This window comes from Carcharodon carcharias, chromosome 11, assembly GCF_017639515.1.
Source record: "Carcharodon carcharias isolate sCarCar2 chromosome 11, sCarCar2.pri, whole genome shotgun sequence".
NCBI classification, from domain to species: domain Eukaryota; kingdom Metazoa; phylum Chordata; class Chondrichthyes; order Lamniformes; family Lamnidae; genus Carcharodon; species Carcharodon carcharias.
Window position 1 is genome coordinate 59,559,036 of NC_054477.1, and position 22,486 is coordinate 59,581,521.

Genomic DNA, 22,486 nt, shown 5'->3' on the forward strand with positions numbered 1-22,486 from the left:
CCTGCCTTATATCCTATTTTCGATCTTTTTCCCCCACCACTGTCCCCTCCCCAACTCCACCCCCACAAGGGCCTTCTGTCATTGCTCATGTTGTTCTTTTCAGAGTACTTGCCCTTGTCCTGCTATTATTACATTCTGCTTTCTTACCTTAATGCCATTATCAGCACCTCCTTTAGCCCTTACCACCACCATTAACACCCCCTTTGTTCTTTAGTTCATGACATCTTTGTCAATCTCTCCTCTGCCCTCACCTATCACTGGCCTTCTATCCAGCTTCACCTGCTCCACGGCACCCCCTTAAAGAGTTTAAATTTCATCACATTTTTGCTTCTTTCGCTTTGAAGAAGAGTCTTGCGAACTCGAAAAGTTAACTCTTGTTTTTCTCTGCAGATGCTGTCTGACCCGAGTTCCAGCATTTTTTGTTTTTGTCTTTTTTCTTTTTCTTTCACGGGATGGGGGAATCACTGGCTAGGCCAGCATTTATTGCCCATCCTAATTGCTCAAGGTGGCGATGAGCCACCTTCTTGAACTGTTGCAGTCCACGTAGTGTAGATGTCCCCACAGTGCTGTTAGGGAGTTCCAGAATTTTGACCTGGTGATAGTGAAGGAGCGACAATGTATTTCAAGTCAGGGTGGTGTGTGACTTGGAAGGGAACTTGCAGGTGGTGGTGTTCTCATGCATCTCCTGCCCTTGACCTTCCCCTTCCAGGTAGTAGAGGTCACAAGTTTGGAAGGTGCTGTTGAAAGAACCTTGGTGATTTGCTGCAGTGCATCTTGTAGATGGTACACAATGCTGCCAACGTGCATCGCTAGTGGACTGAGTGAATGTTTAAGATGGTAGAAGGGATACCAATCAAGTGGGCTGCTTGGTCCTGGATTCTTGCTTCTTGAGTGTCATTGCAGCTGCATTCATCCAGGCAAATGGGGAGTATTCCATCACATTACTGACTTGTGCCTTGTAGATGGTGGACAGGCTCTGGGGAGTCAGGAAGCGAGTTGCTCGCTGCAGAATTCCCAGCCTCTGACCTGCTCTTGTAGCCCCAGTATTTATATGGTTGGTGCAGTTCAGTTTCTGGTTGGTGGGACAGGACACAACCAGGGATGGTGACGGTGGTGTTTGGGACATAGTCATACTCACTGAATCATACCTTACAGGTAACGTCAGGCTGTTGCTTAACCAGTCTGTCGGACAGCTCTCCCAAGTTTGACACAAGCCCCCAGATGTCAGGAAGGAAGACTTTGCAGGGTTGACAGGGCTGGGTGCGCCTAAGTCGATGCCAGGTGGTCCATCCGGTTTCATTCCTTTTAGACTTCGTTGAAGTTTGATACAACTGAATGGCTTGCTAGGCCATTTCAGAGGACAGTTAAAAGTCAACAATGTTGCTGCGGGCCTGGAGTTACATGTAGATCAGACCAGGCAAGGACAACAGGTTTGCTTCCCTAAAGGAAATGAATGAACCAGATGGATTTTTACAACAAATCGACATCGGTCACTCTTACCAAGAGTGGATTTTAATTCCAGATTCATTAATTTAATTTAAATTCCACCAGCTACCATGGTGGGATTTGCATCCATGTTCCAGAGCATTAGACTTGGCCTCTGATTGCTAGCCCAGTGACATTACCAGTATGCTACCACCTTCCCTATAGGTCTACTTAATGGAATACACAATGACATGTCACTGAAAAAGGTTAATTATATAAAATTATCCCACAGGAAGAAAATGCAGATTAAATACAGCCATCAGCAACATCTAAACTCAGCTAAAAAAACAATGATCACAACTAAAAACCAAATAACTTGAACGTATAGCTCAATGTCCAGGGTTGCAGCTATAGAATGCAAAAAACGAAAGTAGTTTGACGTTTTAAACTTTCCTTGTAGAGGCCTTTTTGTTTTAAAAAAGGGAGTTCCAATTTGATATATCAAAGAGCAAATAGAATGTGTTTACACCAAGCAATGCTGAGGTCTAGACAAAACCTGCCTGTGTTTTATTGCTGGTTTACAACAAAAGCCACTTACCAGATTTGCTGGAACAATATCTTTCAATGAGCATTTGATCGCTAATGGAGGAATATGATTTAATGCTTTCATTTGAGGGGTCAATTTTCGTAAACACTGGTTCAAGTCACTGACACATGTGTATGTATCCACACCATCCTCCAACTTCTTCAAAGGTCTGTCAATTCTATGAGTAACAACATTAGTCTAAACAAATGCCACATTTAGCTGTACATTACTTTCAAAAAATTTGAAAATATTTCTGCAAACAACATTAGTATATAAAATCTAGGGGCGGTCAGAAAGAAAGTAGTACAGTTAAACCCAATCCTTTCTTCAGTCATGTCTGCACTGCCAGAAGGAGCCAGTCAATAGTGATCAGGAAACTTAGCCAATTTATTTTTCCATGTTCAAAAGAAGCAGCCCAAAGTTTGAACTGCTTCCCCAGGTGAAATCAGCCTGCCCAGCAGAGACCAGGAATTGGACCATAGAAGTTCTTTGGTATGGATGCATGGTTCAGCTATACATCACCTTACTAACAGCCAATGGGGACGCCTGGGGAGTTGAGGGTGTGATAAAAATTCCTAACAAAAGCAAAATACTACAGATTCTGGAAATCTGAAATAAAAACAGAACATTCCATAAATATTCAACACATGTAGCAGAGAAACCAAATTAACATTTCAGGTTGATAACCTTTCATCAGAGCTGTAGTTCTGTCACAGATTCAAAACAAGTATAGAGACAGGGACAGTGAGGTGATGGGGGGGGGGGGTGGGGGAGAGAAAACAGAGAATATAAGGGAAGGTTTATGATAGGATGGAAGACAGGATAGGTTAAATGGGAAAGCAAAGATAGTGCAAGGCAAATGAGATGGCAACAGGACAAGAAATAAAAGACCTGGCCAGAGGAAGTGTAAATGGGAAAGCAGCAACATCAACAGCTGTCATCTTAAAAACAATCAGCACTCTAAATTGGGACAGAGGGTACGGTCTGAAATTGCTGAACTCAATGTTGAGTCCAGAAAGCTGTAAGGTGCCTAATTCAAAGATGTGCTGTTCCTCTAACTTATGCTAAGCTTTTTCATTAGAACAGTGCAGAGGACAGGAACAGAGAGCTCCAAGCGGCAGTGGAGCAGCAAATTAAAATGACAGGTGACAAGCAGCTCAGGGTCACACTTACAAATTGAATGGAAGTGTTCTGCAAAGCAATTACACAATCTGCATTCAGTCTCCCCAATGTAGAAAGGGCCACCTTGTGAACAGTGAATACAGTTCACAGATGCTGCCAGAGTATTTTCAGTATTTTATTTTATAAAAATCATTTTTTGAATACTTCATATACATATATTTGACACCATTTGATCAAATGATTAATTTGTACTGGCTCAAGTCAGAATTCACATTGTCCAGTAGGCTAATTTCTTAATATTAAACAAAGTAACCAAGTTAAAAGGAAAAGGAACCAATAAAAACAATCCTTGGAGATCCAAAGATATAAATTGTACACTCTGATGTAATCTGATTCTCCAATTCGGCAATCTGCAATAAAGCCAGCTAATACACACATAAACGTAAACACTATTTTCAAAGAAATTTCTGTCCGAATAGTATATTTACTCTTGGGTAAAAACATAGCCAAGAGGGCAATGATCTTGCATCATAAATGTGAAATACAAGTACAATCTACTTTGCTTAATTGAAATTGGGTATGCAAAAAACTCTATTGAAAATTTAAGATATTTGAATTCAACTTCAATTTGAATTAAAACAGAAAATACTGGAAACATTCAACAGTGCTTATCTGCATATTTTGTTTATCTTAATTTGAATTATTGGTTACTTTGAATTGGTTCTCATCATCAAAATCTATTTACGTTCAGGAGACCAGAGCAGCTAACCAACCACATATGTCACCTGAAAAGGCAAACAAATTCACAGACCCCACCTTCTCAATGTTCAATTGCTCTAAAACCATCATGCAATCAATCTTAAGTCCATTCATGGGCAGACACTGCCACAGAAAACATCAAAAACTGGACGAGCAATACAATTTGTCTTTTAAGCCCAAAGATTATCTTTAATGTTGTTGAAAGGGACTTTTCTTTGGATGCAAGTTTGTCTTAAACAAAACATAAGCAATTTTTTGTTAATGAAAGCTCAAGTAGAAAAATACAAAGCAACAAATCATAATCATGGCTTAAGTTAGAGAATAAGAGAACAATGGTGGTGATTGGGATTTCAATGTTTCCATGTTGTTATTCTTCTGCTTACAACCTATAGGAGCAAAAAAAAAAAGACTGGTCTTCTTTGAAAAAAAGACATGCATTTTTATTGCACCTTTCACAACCATGCATTTGACGTAGTCTACTTGGACTTCAGCAAGGCTTTTGATAAGGTCCCACATGGGAGACTGATAGCGAAGGTAAGAGCCCATGGGATCCAAGGCAATTTGGATCCAGAATTGGCTGAGTGGCAGGAAGCAGAGGGTGATAGTCAAGGGGTGTTTTTGTGACTGGATGCCTGTGTCCAGTGGGGTTCCATAGGGATCGGTGTTGGGTCCCTTGCTGTTTGTGGTATATATTTAGACTTGAATGTAGGAGGGTTGATAGTATATTCAGGGATGACACGAAAATTGATGAGGTGGTAAATAGTGAGGAGGATAAGTCTTAGATTACAGGAAGATATGGTCAGATGGGCTGATCAGTGGCAAATGGAATTTAATCCGGATAAGTGGGAGGTGATGCACTGGGGCAGGACAAACAAGGCATGGGAATACACGATGAACGGTAGGACCCTGGGAAGTACCGAGGATCAGAGGGACCTTGGTGTGCATGTCTATCAGTCCCTTAAGGTAGCAGGACAGGTAGATAAGGTGGTTAAGAAGGCATATGGGATACGTGCCTCTATTAGCCAAGGCATAGAATATAAGAGCAGGGAGGTTATGCTGGAACTGTATAAAACGCTGGTTAGGCCACAGCTAGAGTATTGCGTGCAGTTCTGGAATCCACATTATAGGAAGGATGTAATTGCACTAGAGAGTGCAGAGGAGATTTACCAGGATGTTGATCCTGGGCTGGAGAGTTTTAGTTATGAGGAGAGACTGGATAGACTGGGGTTATTTTCCCTGGAGCAGAGGAGATTGAGGGGGGGGACATGTATAAAATTATGAGGGGCATAGATAGGGTAGGCAGGAAGGAACTTTTCCCCTTGGTGGAGGGATCAATAACAAGGGGGCATAGATTTAAGGTAAGGGGCAGGAGGTTCACAACGAATGTGAGGAAGAATTTTTCACCCAGACAGTGGTGGGAATCTGGAACTCTCTGCCTGAAAAAGTGGTAGAGGCAGAAACCCTCATAACATTTAAGTAGTATTTGGATGTGCACTTGCGATGCGATGGCATACAAAGCTATGGGCCTAGGGCTGGAAAATGGGATTAGAAGAGTTAGGTAATTGTTTGACTGGTGCAGACTCGATGGACTGAAGGGCCTTTTTCTGTGCTGTAGACCTCTATGGCTCTATGACACCAAACATCTCAAAGTGCTTTATCGCTAATTAAGTACTTTTTTTGAAAGTACTGTTGCAATGTAGGAAATGCCGCAGCTAATTTGCGCTCAGCAAATTCCCACAAACAGCAATGTGACAAAGACCAGATAATCCGTTTGTGATGTTGATCGAGGGTAAGAATTCACCAGGATAACTCCCCTGCGCATCTTTGAAATAGTGCCATGGGATCTTTAACATCCATTTGAGCAGACTGATGTGGCCTCAGTTTAAAGTCTCATCTGAAAGAAGGTACATCCTATAACGCTGCTCCCTCAGTACTGCACTGAAGTGCAAGCCTGGATTTTTATGCTCAAGCCCTGAAATTGGACTTGAATCCAGAACCCTGTATTTCAGAGGCAAGTGTGCTACTAACTGAGTCATGGCTGACACATTTGAGGAGGGGCTACTCCAGTTTGACATGGGTTTGGAAAGTGGAAAAGTCACTTCGATGCTTAATAATTGCGGGGTTCACATGAAGTACCAGTGTCTCAAACAGATTCTATTCCATTGATTTGAAACTGCATCTGATAGTTGAAAACCCACACACACAAAAGTTGATGTGAAGAGGAGCTCTTTGGTCACAAATTCTCTTATATTTGTAATTTCAAATTTCGCATTCATTGTTAACAAGGACGTTCTGACACCCAGATTGCTAGCTGATGAGGTTATTAATGCCATGAAAACACGCTGCAGTCATGAAAGTGAGGAAGATGTCTTCATCAATACAGCTAACATAGAAAGGAGGAAGATAAACAATAAACCAGTTAAACTTGAGATATAAAACCCCTGGTCCAGATGTAATTATATCTATGCATTCTTAAAGCTAGGAAAAAGGCACTATTATAAATTTATAGAAATTCATCAGAAAAAAGGTGTAATGACAAAGGACAGCTAATGTTAGTCCTATATTTAAAAAGGGAGCTAGAAGACAACCAGGGAACAATAGGTTACATTTCCTCATACCCTGCACCTTGTAAGGATTCCAATCTCCCAGTTTCTCAGTCACATCTGTTCTGATGTAACCTTCCATATCAGCGCTTTAGATATATGTTATTCCTTTTCCTCAGAGGATTCCCTCCCTACTGTGGTTGACAAGGCCCTGGACCGTGCCCACATTTCCCACACCTCTGCTCTCACCTTTTCCCCTCCCTCCCAGAACCACGATAGGGTTCCACTTATCACCTTCCAACCTACCAGCTTCCGTTTTCAATGGATCATCCTCCACCATTTCTGCCACCTCTAATATGATGCCACCACCGAATCAATCTTCCCTTCCCCTTTCAGCATTCCAAAGGGGCCATTCCTGCAATGATACCTTGGTCCATTCCTCAATCGCCTCCAACACATCCCATCCCCTTCCTATGGTGCCTTTCCATGGAAGTGCAGGACATGCAACACCTGCCCCTTTACCTCCTCTTTCCTCATAATCTAAGACTCAAAAACTCCTTCCAGGTGAAGCAGCAATTAGTGTGTACTTCTTTCAAATTAACATATTTGCTGCTCACCATGCAGTCTCCTCTACACTGGACAGGCCAAACCAAATTTAGGTGACCGTTTTGTAGAACACCTCAGTTCAGTTCACAAGCATGACCCCAAACTTCGGGTGGCCTGCCATTTTAATTCGCCACCTTTGCTCTCACACTGACATCTTTGTCCTTGGCTTGTTCCAATGAAGCTTAATGCAAGCTTGAGGGACAGTACCTCATCATTCAATTAGGTAATTTACAGCGCTCAGGACTCAATGAGTTGAACAGATTCAGACTATAATCTCTGATCCCAAGTTTTGTTTTCTTTGCCTTAATCTTGTTTCACTTTTCTTTTAGATGAGAGCTTTTTATTATTCTGTCAATCAAACCTCTTCTGCACTAGTCTTTCACTTTTTTATTTGTAGCTAGTCTCTTTGGCTCTCTCCCACCCATTCTTTTGTCACTTAATGTCTCCCATCTTCTGCCCTACCACAGACCCTTTTGTTCTTTTTCTACCCTTCCCCATTTCACCTACATAAAAGCTATTACATTTCTAACATTGCCCAGTTCAGGTGAAAGGTCATGGCCTGAAAAGTTAACTCTTCTTTCTCTCTCCACAGATGCTGCCAGATCTGCAGTGTATTTCCAGCATTTTCTGCATTTATTTCAGGTTTCTAGCAGTTGTAGTATTTTGCTTTGGTGAAACATAAACCAGTTAGCTTGTCGGTGGTAGGAAAGGTAATAGAATCTTTATTTTAAAATGAATTGGAAAAACATCTAGAAACTGAAAATATAAGAGAAAGATTTCATAAGGGAAGATCATGTTTGACCAAATATGTTGAAGTAGTAACAGAGAGAACAGACAACAATAATGCATATATTTGTAATTTCAAAAGATCTTCAAGAAGGTCCACTCATGACCAAGGCATGTGGATTCTGGGACAAGTAACAGAATCAATAGCAAGCTAGACACAAAACAGAAAACAGACAGCTGGAGTTGAAAGTGGTAAATCAAATCAGCAGGTGATGTTCCACAGGGATCGGTACTAGGGCTACTGCTGTTTACATAAATGGTGAACAATTTAGACTCCAGAATCTGAAGCAAAACTTCAAAATTTGCAACAAAATCAATTTGCCTGGGGTGGGGTTAACATTATTACTGAGGAAGATTGTGACAAGATACAAGGTAATATTAATAAATTTGCAAAATGGGCATTTAGGGAAATGAGTTTCAATATCAGTGCTTGAAGTAGCTCATTCGATAAAAGGAATAAGAGGGCTACATACCCCGTGAAAGCCAAGTCTAATGGGGTAAAGGAGCAAATGTCATGGGTCACAAATCATTAAAACCAACAATGCAGTTAATAAGGCCATAAAGAATGCAAACAAAGCACTGGGGTTTATTCATAGAGGGAGAGAACTGAAAATCATTAATGTTAAACTTGTATAAACCTTGGTTAGGCTACATTGAGTATTGTGTACAGTTCTGGTCTCTAGATTACAGAAAGGATGTGGAGTCACTGGAGAAGGCTGTACAAGATAATACCAGAACTGGGAGGTTATAACCATCAGGAAAGGCTGGGGTTTTTTCTCCTCTATAAAAGGGAAGGTAGAGGAATGATCTAAATGAAAAGATTTGATAAGGTTGACATAGAAGAGATGTTTCCACTTGTGGCAGAGTCCAAACCTAGGCACCATAAAAATAAAACAGTCACTAACAAATCCAATAAAGAATTCAGGAGATTTTTCTTTTTAAACCCAGCAATTAGTTAGAAAATGGAACTGGCTATCAAACAGAGCTGAGGCAAATACCATAGGTGCATTTAAGGGGAAGCTAGATAAGTGCATGAAGGAGAAAGGAAAACAAGGATATGCAGATAGGGTTAGATGAAGTAGAGCAATGAACTGATGAAAGGTAAGGCTTACATGGAGCATAAGCTACGACAGAGCAGTGGGACCAAATTGCCTATAAAAATGTAGGAAAAGCCCAAGTGGGTCCAGTAAGCAGATGGAAGAGGAACTAGCCCCAACAGAGTTATGGTCTTCAATTCTGTGGGACTGCCAAAGCACCAACTAACAATTGAGTCATATGTCCCAATGGAAGTTTTGCCTGTATTTTGTTGGCAAATGTACTGTCAGTAGAAAGTAAACTATAATGATAAAATTTTGGAAAATGACTGAAATGTGAGCAATGTACATGCTCCACAATGGAGAAAGTTCAATCACTTGCTGCTTTGATATATTATAGTTTTATCTTAAAAAGTGTTCCTCGAATGTTTATTATACAATTTCATCAAAATTACAAATTTAACTAACTGAATGATTCAAATTCATTTGATTTAAAGTTGCTTTTTGTTCAACAGTAGACTATACCTGAAATTAAGTTACAATTTAGTTTACAAATCTCTACTTATTGACTGGCTATACCAGCCATGTCACACTTTCTAAGAAAAAAACATAAAATAAGAACTTTGGCAGTACATTTATAGTTTCTCTGATGACCCAATTAGTGCAGTACCAAACCAAACTGACCAGAAAATCTCAGGTTTCATCCACTTTGTGCTAAATCAGCTGACATTAGTCAGGGCATTGTAACTGGTGTCAGGGGTGAGAAGGGGGAAAAATACTGGACTTCCTGATTGCCATTTCGTAAGTTTTGCTGCGGAATTCCTGCACGTGAATGAACAGAATTGGGATGGTAATCATGTCTTTGATGATGCTAAAGATCATGTCTAGCCTCATAACAAATTAATCAATTGGGCAAGCAATCAGGGGGCTGGTCCTTATTGATTCACATCCATGTAGTACCTAGCTGAAGTTCTAGAGGGCATCTGGTATCAAAGAGTAAGCAACATCAAGTGATGATAGATTTGGGGGGAGCAAAAATCTATAGCTTATCAAGAAACATTAATTTACAATACCCTGGAAGTACAAAGATTTCGGAATGTCCGAAGTCCAACATGAACACTTGGATTGCTGCAAGATCAATTATTCGATACGTTGTTGGATTATTACATTTCTCATTTTTTCCTGATGGCACCAGTTCTGTTATAATTCCTCGGCACCACGCACGAAAAATATTGCTTTGAACAATAACCCTCTCACCTGCATTTGAAAGAGAAAGTAATTTTCTTTGAAGTTTACACTGAATAATGCAGATTGAGTAAAATAAACCAGATCACTCCAGTAGCAATGATTAGAAAATAACACAAGATACAGAAGAAAGCCATTTATCTACGTGAGCTTGTTCATCCTACTGTGCCCACAATCTCTTACTGAACAGCATCCACCCATTTCTTAAATTGAGGGGAGAAGAGAAGGAGGAAGAAATGAAGGTGGTAAAGTCAGGGTGGGGCAATATCAGAGGAGACAATGTCTGGTAAAAGTGGTTGGGGAGTGTGAACCAGAGTTTGGGTTAGGAGGCAAATGAAAAGCAGTATTCCTTGAGCCATGTCCTATATCAGTTACAGCAAGATTAGAAAAATTAACTTCTGGCTTGACAAATGTCAAAAGGGAGGGTTTCATAGCTAGGGCAATGAGATGAGCTCTGGGGCAGAGGGAAGCAAAAGCACATTAACAGGAAACGCAAGGACAGCATGGAAGGGATACTTTAGGACAGATAGGAAAAAGGTTTAGAAAAAGATAGTGAAAGAAAGATTGAGAGAAGACCATTTAGTACAATGTATTAGCTCTTCAACGGCAACCAAAACTAATCCCACTCACCTCATTCTTCCTTTGCTTCAAAGGTTTATTCACATTTTTTCTTGAAATGCGCAACTGTCTCTACTACAGCCACTCTATACCAAAGTATTCCACATTCCAATAATTCTCTACATGAACATTTTCCTTATACACTTTCTTCAAAGACAATTTTAAAATGATGACTCTAATCACCAACTCCCAAGTGCAGGAAATAGTCTTTCCCTGTTTAATCAAAGCCCAATATTTTTCCAACCTCTCATTAAATTTCTCCTTAAAGCCTCTCTGCACCAATAGAAATACCACAGTATGACATGAGAAATAGGAGAAGTAAGCCACCTAATCCTCCAAGCCTGTTTGGTCATTCAAAAGATCTTGGCTGATCTTCGATTTAATTCCAATTTCCCTCTAATCACCATATCCCTTAATTACCTAAACAGGCCAAAATGTTATTGATTTCTCTCAACCTTGAATATATTCAAATGATGTAGCATCCACAATCCTGAGTAATTTCAAAAACAACCCCGAATGAAGAAATTTCTCATCTTAGTCTTAAATACTGACCAATTTTTCTATGCCACCAGGTTCTAGACTCTCCAACCAGGTTAACTGCCTCCACTCAACTACTCTGTCAAGCCCTTCAGAATCTTATGTTTCAATGAGATCATCTCTCATTCTTCTAGAGGAGGTAAAGGCCAATGTACTCAACCTCTCATCAAAGAGCAACCCTCTAACTTCAGGAATTAATCTAGTCTATCTCCACCACACTGTCTCCAAGTCAAGCGGATGTTTCCTTATATAATGAGAACAACATTGTGCAGTGTTCCAGGTATGGTCCCAAAGTTCTGCACAACTGTAGTAAGACTTCTTTATTCTAGTACTCCAACTTCCTTGCAAAAAAGGCTAACATTCCATTTGCCTTCCTAATTGCTTGCTATACCTGCAACCTGTATGTTAACCTCGTTTCCAGTATTAGGAAACTCAAATACCTCTGAGAAATCAACATTTACAAGTTTTGCACCCTTTAAAAAAAGTTCTTTTTTATTCTTAAAAGTGAATAATCTTGCACTGCCCCACATTATACTCCATCTGCTACCTTCCTATGCGCTCACCTGTCTATATCCTTTTGCAACCCGCGTACCCATTAAGACCATAAGATATAGGAGCAGAAGTAGGCCATTCAGCCCATCGAGTCTGTTCCACTATTCAATGAGATTGTGGTTGATCTGATAATCCTCATCTCCACTTTCCTGCTTTTCCCCCATAACCATGGATTCCCTTATTGATTAAACATCTGTTTATCTCAGCCCTGAATATATAGTCTCTACAGCAAAGAATTCCAGATTCACTACCATCTGAGAGAAGAAATTCTTCATCTCTGTCTTAAATGGGTAACCCTTTACACTGAGATTATGCCCTCCGGTCCTAGACTCTCCCACAAGGGGAAACAACTTCTCAGCATCTACCCTGTCAAGCCCCTTAAGAATCTTATATGTTTCAATAAGGTCACCTCTCATTCTTCTAAACTCCAATGAGTACAGGCCCAACCTACTCAACCTCTTCTCATAAGAAAATCCCTCCATACCCAAGATAAACCTAGTGAACCTTCTCTGGACTGCCTCCAATGCCAGTATATCTTCCTTAGATAAAGGGACCAAAACAGTTCACATTATTCTAGCTGTAGTCTAACTAGTGCCTTGTATAGTTTTAGCAAGACTTCCCTATTTTTATACTCCATTCCCTTTGAAATAAAGGAAATAAATTTCATTTGCCTTCCCTATCACCTGAACTTGTATGCTAGCTTTTTGTGAGAACCCTGAAATCCCTGTGTTGCAATTTCCTACAGTCTTTCTCCATTTAAATAATATTCAGCTCCTCTATTTTTCCTGCCAAAATGCATAACATTACATTTTCCATCTGCCAAGTTTTTGCCCGCTCACTTAACCTGTCTATATCTCTCTGTAGACTCTTTGTGTCATCCTCATATTCCCACCTATTTTTGTGTCATCCACAAACTTGGCGATAGTACATTCACTTCCCTCATCTAAGTCATTAATATATATTGTAAATAATTGTGGCCTCAGCACTGATCCCTGTGGCACTCCACTTGTTACAGGTTGCATCCTGAAAATGCCCCCCTTATCCCAACTCTGTCTTCTATTAGTTAGCTAATCAGCTATCCAATATACTACAATAATACACTACCCAACAACATGGGCTCTTATCTTATTAAGTAGCCTTATGTGCAGTACCTTATTGAACACCTTTTGGAAATCAAAATAGATCACATCTACTGGTTCCTCTTTATCTATCCTACTTGTTGCCTCCTCAAAGAATTCTAATATATTTGTCAGGCATCATTTCCCCATCAATGAAGCCATGTGGACTCTGCTTGATTATATTATGCATTTCTAAATGCTCAGCTATTACATAATTTATAATAGACTCTAACATTTTCGCAATGACAAATGTTAAGCTGTCTGGCTTATAGTTCCCTGTTCTTTTTGTCTCCCTCCTTTTATGAATAAGGGTGTTACATTGGCAGTTTTCCAATCTTCTGGGACTTTTCCAAAATTTAAGGATTCTTGGAAGATTACTACTAGTGCATCCGCTATTTCTGTAGCTACTTCCTTTAATATCCTAGGATGCAATCCATCAGGTCCATGTGACTTATCAGCCTTTAGCCCCTTTAGCTTCCCTAATACTTTTTCTCTAGTGATAGTTGTTGTTTTTATTTCCTCCCCCCACCTTTTGCCCCTTGATTATTTCTTATTTTTGGAATGCTATTAGTGTCTTCCACCGTGAAGACTGAAGCAAAGTATTTATGCAACTCCTCTGCTATTTCCTGGTTCCCCATTATTATTTCCCCAGCCTCATTCTCTATGGAGCCTATGTTCACTTTGGATATATTTAAAGAAGCTCTTACTGTCCATTTTTTTTATTACTTGCTAGTTTACTCTCAAAGTTTATTTTCTCACTATTTTTTTTTGATCATCTTTTGCTGGTTTTTTAAAACTTTCCCAATCCTCTGGCTTGCCACTAATCTTTATCACGTTGTATGTTTTTTCGTTCAATTTGCTACCATCCTTAACTTCCTTGGTTAACCATGGTTGCTTTATCCCCTTTCTAGAATCTTTCTTTCTCACTGGGATATATCTTTGTTGTGAGTCATGAACTATTTTCTTAAACATTTGCCATTGTTCATCAAACGTCTTTTCTGCTAAACTCCTTTCCCAGTCCACTCCAGCCAACTCTGTCCTAATTCTTTCGTAATTACCCTTATTTAAGTTTAGCACAGCCGTTTCCAACCCAAGTTTCTCACTCTCAAACGGAATGCTAAATTCTGCCATGTTTTGGTCACTGCTTCCTTGGGGTCTTTTACTTTTAGATCATTTATTAAACCTACCTCATTAAAAATTACCAGATTCAAAATAACCTGGCTCCTGGTTGGATCCACAACATATGGTTCTATGACACTGGCCCGAATACACTATGAATTCTTGGCTCATGGTTACTTCTGCCAATTTGATTTTCCCAATCTACATGAAGATTAAAGTCACCCATGATTAATATGCTGCCTTTTTTACATGCCCTCATTATCTCCTATTTATTCCCTGTCATATATTATAGCTACTGTTAGGGGCCTATAGACTACTCTCACCAGTGTCTTCTTCCCCTTACTATTTCTTACCTCCATCCATATGGATTCTACATCTTCCAATCCAAGATCATTTTTTGCTCCACTTATTCCATCTGGTACTAAAAGCTACCCCACCACTCTTTCCTTCCTGCCTGTCCTTTCAAAAAGTCACATACCCCTGAATATTTAGTTCCCAGCTTTGATCTCCTTATAACCTTGTCTCCATAATGGCTATAAGATCATACCCATTAATCTCTATTTGTGCCGTTAATTCATTTATTTTGTTCCAAATACTACATGCATTTAAGTAAAGAGCCATTAATTATGCCTTTTTGCCATTTTGCCCCCCTCTGACCCTATTTGCTGCTTTTTAAAAAAATGTTTGTACACTGTCACATTCTGGGTATTATTACCTAAATAGCTGCTCTGCAATGCTGCCATATCCTTTTGCTTTATAAGCCTAGGTATCCCCTCTCCAGAACCCTCCCTCACTCTCTATTTAGTTTGAAGCCCATTCTACAGCCCTAACTATTTGATTTGCCAGGACACTGGTCCCAGCACAGTTCAAGTGAAGCCCATCCCACTGGAACAGTTCCCTTCTACCCCAGTACTGGTGCCGGTGGTTATAGACTCTTTGAAGCCAGATTATGAATTGCAACATTTGTTTTTATAAGGATGCAATTGAAGGGATGCAAATGTAGTGAATAAGTTATGAATGAGCTTTTATTAAAAATAAAGTCTGCAATTGGCACTTAGGACCTATGCTGAGATTAAATAAAGTTCTGAGGTTTGCCCATGGTGGATACTGGGTGTCAGCATGGTAAGTGTAAGGGCAAAGGGTGTTGGATGGGGGGGGGCCTGGATTGGCATGAACTGGCCATGGGAGTGGATAGAGAGCATGAGGTGGCATGGGAGTGTGTGGGGCATGAGGTGTTGGGCTGAGGGTTGGAGGGCTGTTTTTGTTTTATTGCTTTTTAAAAAAATCTTGGACACAGTGCCAGAGCAGACGCAGGCCATCCGCACATCCCGCCTCTGCACTCGTTCTGGGTCGTCCGGCCAAGCTCCCAGAGAACCCTGCCACCCTAGAACGAAAATCCTAACGTCCTGGGCACTTTCTCTCAGGTTGGGAGCCAGGAAACGTCTCAACTCTGTGCTCCGGACCCAGAAGTAAAAAGCTAGGTCTCTAAAGTTTGAAAGTGATATTTAAATCCCAAAAGTGAAATTCTAACATATTAAGATAATTTTGCCCCATAGGATCCTTTACTATCAGATTACTAAATAACCCTACCTCATTACACAATACAAGATGTAAAATAGCTTTATCCCTTATTGGTTCCATAGCTTATTGCTCTGTCTCCTTCTGCTCAGCCAATTTCATAACCAGGTTAATAATATGACTTCACTAATTCCAATTCAACAGCTTTGATGTAATTATTGATTAGCAATTTTTTGTAACCCTATAAGAAGTCTTTCACTCCCTAATCAGAAGCCAAACATTTATGGATTTCCATAAAACAGTCAATACCTACTTACAATGCAGAAGGGCTGGTGGAAGAAAAAATAAACTTGCAAGTCTGTGGATCCTTGTTGCCCTGGACAGCAATCGCATAGCATACTGACTAGCTCCAAGTAGGCTTTAGTCCCACTGGCAGCAACAGTATAAACTGAAATCATGGATTCCAAGGTCCAGATCTGACAAATGCTTAAAATAAAAAAGCTTACCTTCCAGCTTGCAAACTTTCAAAAATTTGTTTCAAGCCGTAACAAACAGCAATACTATAGTTACCAAACTCCAGCACAGCTGCAGGTGATTTTTGCAACTCCACACTACGGGAGAGGTTGTCAGCTTCTGCAGCCAAGGCAACGGCCTTCTTTTTTTCTGAAGATTTCTGGACGTAGAAATGGCATGGATTTATCACATGACTGACCGAAACTAATCCCTGAAAACCTGAAGTACAATAATTCATCAAAAAACTGAACAGCAGCTTAAATAACATCTTATGGTAAGGATACAGAGTAAAGAGTACATTCTTAAAATCCTACCTGCATAACAGCTAAAGCTGGTGTCTGAAATATTCTTCTTATGAAAAGTCTTCTTCTGTCTCTTTGAAACTGGTTTAAGTAGTTTTGGATTATTTTGATCAACTGTACCTGAAACAACTAAGTATATGAAAATTCTGAAAACACCTTCACAATTTAAACAAGTAGCTATGATTATAGAACAAAATCATTTTGCACAATTGAAGTCACTTTTATAACCCTTCAGAAAGGCCAAGTCAAAAAAGTTTAATCCTCTTTGGAAAATTTTTAATTGCTAGTTAGAATAAAAGCAGTCATAAAGCTTTAAATATTCCAGTCAAAGAGAAACTGCATAAAAATCAGAAGACTTAAGATTCAAAAAAGGGCTGATTTTTAAAAACCTCCTATGCATCTTCAGTCCACACCTGATAATTCTAATTGATTTCCAGTTTTCCAATGACAACATGCTGTTCCACTACCAGGGTAGGGTGGGGTGGAGTGGGGGGTTGAGGGTGGCAAGATTGTCAAGATAACCTGGACAATGAAGGCACCTCCCAAGGTCCCCAGGTTAAACAAAGTCTGGTGCACTACCAGGGTCCACTTGCCATCAGGAGTGATTTGAAGAAAAACGATGCTGAAATATATGTGCTTCTGTAACAAAAATAAGCAATCTTCATTGCCTGGCAGAACAACCCAAGGTTGTTCCGGAAGATAAAGAACAAGTGGTGGGAAGAGAAGGCCCAAAAAACAACAATATCTTGACTATCATGACATGCAAATCTTTTTATGAAGCCAGCAGGTCCATCTACAGACCAAGGACAAATAGAACAAAATCCCCTTTGCTCACAGGTTGGTGTTTCTCTTCTCAAAGATGACAATGCTATCCATTGATGTTGGAAAGAACATTTTCAACAACAACAACCCAACCATGAAGCCACAGTGGCAGCTGATAGTCTCCAGGCTTTCCCCCAGCACCCTGTGGTAGAATCCATGGGTGAACCACCAACGGTAGGAAAGCTGCAACAAGCAAACAGATAAACAAAACCTGTGGCCCTAATGGTATTCCAGCTGAGGCTCTTCAAAGTTGGTGGGCTTATGCTCACATCAAGACTCCATGCACTCATCCTTTGGGTTTGTGAGGAAAAGAGAATCTCCTTCCTTTCCACCCCCCCTCAAACAGATGAGGCGAAACTTCTCCAAGGATCATTAGAATGCAGAATTCTCTTTCCCAGCAAGCAGTGGAGACTGGGTTCAAGGCTGAGTTAGATAAATTTTAAAATAGACGAGGGAGTCGAGGGTTATTGATGGGCTGGTGGGGGCAGACAGGAAAGTGAAGTTGAGACCACAATCAGATCAGCCATTATCTTATCAAATGGCGGAGCAGGCTCGAAGGACCAAATAGCCTACTCCTGCTCTTAAGTCCTGTAGAGTTAAAACATATTGTGGAAACCAGTGAAATATTTTCATTTAGTCCTATGCAGGGAAAATCCTGACACACATTCTCCTAAATCACGTACCTTCTGTGGTTGAGGAAAACCTCCCAGGGTCAGTGACTTTAGACCTTCCAGAAGAGCTCCTGACATGGCTGGAATTTTCCGTCCCCCCTGGCGGGACACACTGTGGGAGATGAGGCAGTGGGTGGGGCTGGAAAATCCCAGCCATGGGTTTTGTTGCCAGACAAATCCAAGAAAAATATGCCGAGAACACCACCAGGAATTTCATTGCATTCATCGACCTGGCTAAAGCATTTGACTCAGTAAATTGCGAGGCTCTGTGGATTGTGTCCAAAGATTTAGATGTCTAAGAAACTTCACAATCCTGCAACTGCTTCATGATATGACTCCAACTGTCTTAAGTGGGGGATCTGAAACAATCCCCTTCAAAATCTGGACCAGTGTCAAGCAAAGCTGTATGGTATCAGCCCATGTGGCAGCTAAGTGGCAAGTAACATTCACGCTACACAAGTGCCAGGCAAAGACCAACTCCAACAAGAGAGAATCCAATAATCTCTCCTTGACATTCAATGGCATCATCATCGCTGAATCCCCCTCTATCAACACCATTGAGCAGAAACTGAACTACACTCACCACATAAATACTGTTACTACAACAGCAGGTCAGAAGCTGGGAACTCTACAGACAGTAACTCACCTCCTGATTCCCCAAAGTCTGTCCACCATCTACAAGGCACAAGTCAGGAGTGTGATGGAATACTCTCCACTTGCCTGGGTGAGTGCAGCTCCAACAACACTCAAGAAGCTCAACATCATCCAGGACAAAGCAGCTCATTTGACTGGCACTCCATCCACCACCTTAAACATCCACTCCTACTACCACCAACACACAGTGGTAACAGTGTGTACCATCCACAAGATGTACTGCAGCAATTCCTTCGATAGCACCTTCCAAAATCCCGACCCCTACCACCTAAAAGGACACAGGCAGCAGATGCAAAGGAACACCACCAACATGCAAGTTCCCCTCCAAGCCACATATCATCCTGACCTGGAACAATATCACTGTTTCTTCACTGTCACTGGATCAAAATCCTGGAACTTCCTCCCACTAGCAATGTGGGTGTATCTACACCACATGGATTGCAGCGGTTCGAGGCAGCAGCTCATCACCAAGATCTCAAGGGCAATTAGGGATGGGCAATAAAAGCTGGCCTAGCCAGCGACGCCCACATCCCATGAAAGAATAAAGAAAAATTATACCTGACAGTGGCTAGTTACCTCTTGAAAGATCAACTCCTCTCTGGTGAGTATTAAATACCACCTAGATGGCAAACTGTTTAACCACAGGCCCCTCCATGCCAAAACTAAACTGACCACTATAGACATACATGATTGAGTTTGCGGATGACTGCAGTGTCATTGCCCGCTCTGCACCAGATTTGCAAGCCACTCTCGATCTCTTGAATTCTGCATACAAGAGACACAACCTGTCCTTGAATGTTACTACACATCAATCCACACCTGGTCAGGAAAATATTCCACCTCCCACATATGTTTGAAGGAGGGACTCTGGAATATGTTGAGCACTTCCCATACCTTGGCAGCCACCTCTCTCAAAAGGTCACCATTGGCAAAGAGATCCAACACCATATCAACTGCACAGCTCAGCCTTCTATAAACTACAGCAGTGAGAGTTTGACAACAAAGACCTCCACAAGTCAAAAAAGTCCTAGTGTACAGAGCAGCTGTCATCACCACATATCTGCATTGCACTGAGACCTGAACTGGCGTACCCCATTCACCATTTACCTGACTGTCATCGTTCACCTCATCAGAGATGACCTACTACCTGGTGTCAGTGTTCAGTATCGTCTGAATGGGAAGCTCTTCAATCTTAGGCAAAAACAAAACTCACCACCATGGACACCCATGACTTTTAGTTTGTGGATTGCTGCTATGTGATGGCTCACTCTGTACAGGACATGCAAAGAACACTTGACCTCTTCAACACCTTGTATAAAAGAGGCCTGGCCTTAAACATTCTCAAGATAAAGGTCCTTCACTGACTTTCCTCGGGCTGGTTGAACATCGTCCCGCAATCCACATAGATGGGGTGGCTTTGGAGAATGTGCAGCACTTCCCTGATCTCGGCAGCCACCTCTCCGAAGGGACTAACATTGATGAGGAAGTCCAACACCGAGTAATCTGCGCCAGCGCTGCATTCAAGCTGCGCCATGTCTTTGACAACAAGGACCTTTGGAAATCAAAGACTCTGGTTTATAAGGCCGTTGTGTTGGCCACTGTCCTTTACTACATCAAAACATGGACTGTCTATCGACGCCACATTAAGATCCTTGAGTGCTTTCATCAGCGGTGCTTGCGTCAAATTCTGGGGATCAAATGGGAGGACCACCAGCCTAATGTAAGTGTCCTCCATGAAGCTGCATCGACCAGCATTGAAGCCCTGCTCTTGCAGAACCAACTCCGATGGACAGATCATTGCGTCCGGATGCCCGAAAACTGCCTCCCTCTGCAGGTTCTCTTCTCACAGCTCTCTGTTGACCAATGCTCAAAGGGCGGCCAAAAGAAAATGTATAATATTATGCTCAAGATTGCTCTAAAGCATGGAGGCATTAACACTACTGACTGGAAGGAAAATGCTGACGATTGCTCAGCATGGCACCACTGCTCCGTCAAGGCACAATGACTTGAGAGCGAGGCGGAACAGCGGTGACAGAGGAAGGAGGAAGCCAATCTGGGGATGCAATTTCCATTCCCCTATGCAACATGCCCCAATGCGGAAGAACATGTGGATCCAGAATTGGGCTCCTCAGTCATTTGAAGTCTCTGCAAGCCTGACAGACGTCATCCTCGATTCAGAGGGACCGCCGACGATGCATTACACTGAGACTTTGATTGTGTATCAGCAATACACAAGAATGCTAGAGAAATTCCATCTGCAATGTCTTTGCTGCATCCTCTGGATTCAATGGGAGGTTCTTCGAACAAATGTTAGTGTCCTTCTTGACACCAGCTCCACAAGCATTCAAGCGAAACTTCTACGATGGACTGGACACGTGTCCAAATGGCCAAAAACCACCCATCTTGCCAGGTCCTGTGCTCTCAATTCTCAGATGGCCAGCATTCTGGGGATGGACAAAGAAAATGCTTCAAAGACACTCTGAATCTCTCCTTGAAGACAGGAGCCTTGACATTAATGAGTGGAAGGAGCTTGCTACCAAGCGTTCAAAATGATGACAACCTGTCCATCAAGTTGCAAATGCTTCGAGTCAAAGCAGTGGCAGAAAAGGAAAGGAAAGGAAGGAAATGCAAATCCTGCACTCTGGAATCCCACTACCTCATGGAACATCTTGCCCCATTTGTCCAAAGATCTGCAGATCGAGAATTAGCCTGTTCAGTCACACGAAGACCCGTGGCAGAAACTTGCAATCCTGAGTAGACATCATCTTCAAATCGAAGGACAGCTGACAATGACAACTTCACTACACTTCAAACTATTGCTAATGGTTCAAGGTTGTGATTCGCTATCTTGGACCTATGCATTCAGCACCTGCACAGCTTGAATAGAACAGGTGGGCACAATACAAACAACACAGATCCAGATTCACCAACTGGTCATTGCAAAGCATTTTAGAGGGCTTGGCAAGGGCATATCTTTAATGCAAACTAATTTTAAATAGTCCTCATGTTTTCTTGGATCCTCACTCTACGGAGGTGGTCAGTGTACAAAATAGAAATTTTACACAGAATCTACAACGCTAAAACAGGTAATTTGACTCTGTCCATGTTGGCATGCCACGTGAGCCCTCCTCCCATTCCAATCGCTTCCCACTCTGCCTCCACGTTTGTATTAAGCCTCCCCTCTAATGCATCAATGCTATCGGCTTCAGTGATTCCATGGGGCAGAGAGTTCTACATTCTGAACGCGTCTAAGTGTAAAGAAATTCTTCATTTGGTCTGTTAGTGACAGAAGAGCCTAAAACAATGGCAAAATATTACAAATCCTGATGATCTAAAAAAACAAAACACTGCAAATACCTAGGTCAGGCAACATCTATGAAGAGAGAAACAGAGTTAACAATTCAGATTATTGCCCTTTCTGCATGCCTGTTGTTCTACAATTTGGTGCAGTACTCCATATTATTAGTTATATCAACCAATTTGGTATCAGTTGCAAAATTTTGATCTCATACCTCCAATTTCCAAGTCTACGTTATTTTTGCATATATTAAGTTTCAGTTGAATAATTTTTCCCATCAGAACTGGGTGCTAGAGATGTTAACAGGGTATTAAGTAGAGACAGGAAAAGGAGGAGGAAAGAACAATGGGAAGGTGTGATGGGATGGAAGGCAGGTGAGTCTAAATGACAAAAGGAATGACGGTGTAAGGCAAAGGAGATGGTAATGGAACAAATAAAGAAACAAGTCTAAATGATGTGTAAGTGCGAAAAGCAGAATCAACAGCTGCCACCCCAAACAAAAACAAAAAACAAAGGGAGGAGATTATTATGCTGAACTCATGTTGAGTCCAGAAAGGTGTAAAATGCCTAAATGAAAGATGATACCCTGTTCCTCAAACTTGTGTTGAACTTCATTGGAACGATCTAGGAGGCCAAGGGCGGTGAGGCCAGAAGGTTC

General features: G+C 41.3%; 1 protein-coding gene across 1 annotated transcript in view; it reads right to left on the reverse strand.

Moving 5' to 3' along the window:
• The window catches only part of LOC121283884 (RING finger protein 17-like), a 106,389-nt gene extending 86,325 nt beyond the window's left edge, over positions 1-20,064 (reverse strand). Inside the window, exons 1-5 of the mRNA XM_041198685.1 lie at positions 19,896-20,064; positions 16,396-16,503; positions 16,139-16,300; positions 9,920-10,118; positions 2,024-2,180 (exon numbers count right to left, since the gene is read on the reverse strand). Of these exons, the coding sequence (XP_041054619.1) occupies positions 2,024-2,180; positions 9,920-10,118; positions 16,139-16,300; positions 16,396-16,503; positions 19,896-20,064 (795 nt within the window). The remainder of the gene's footprint in view (positions 1-2,023; positions 2,181-9,919; positions 10,119-16,138; positions 16,301-16,395; positions 16,504-19,895) is intronic.
• Positions 20,065-22,486: the final 2,422 nt, after the last annotated feature.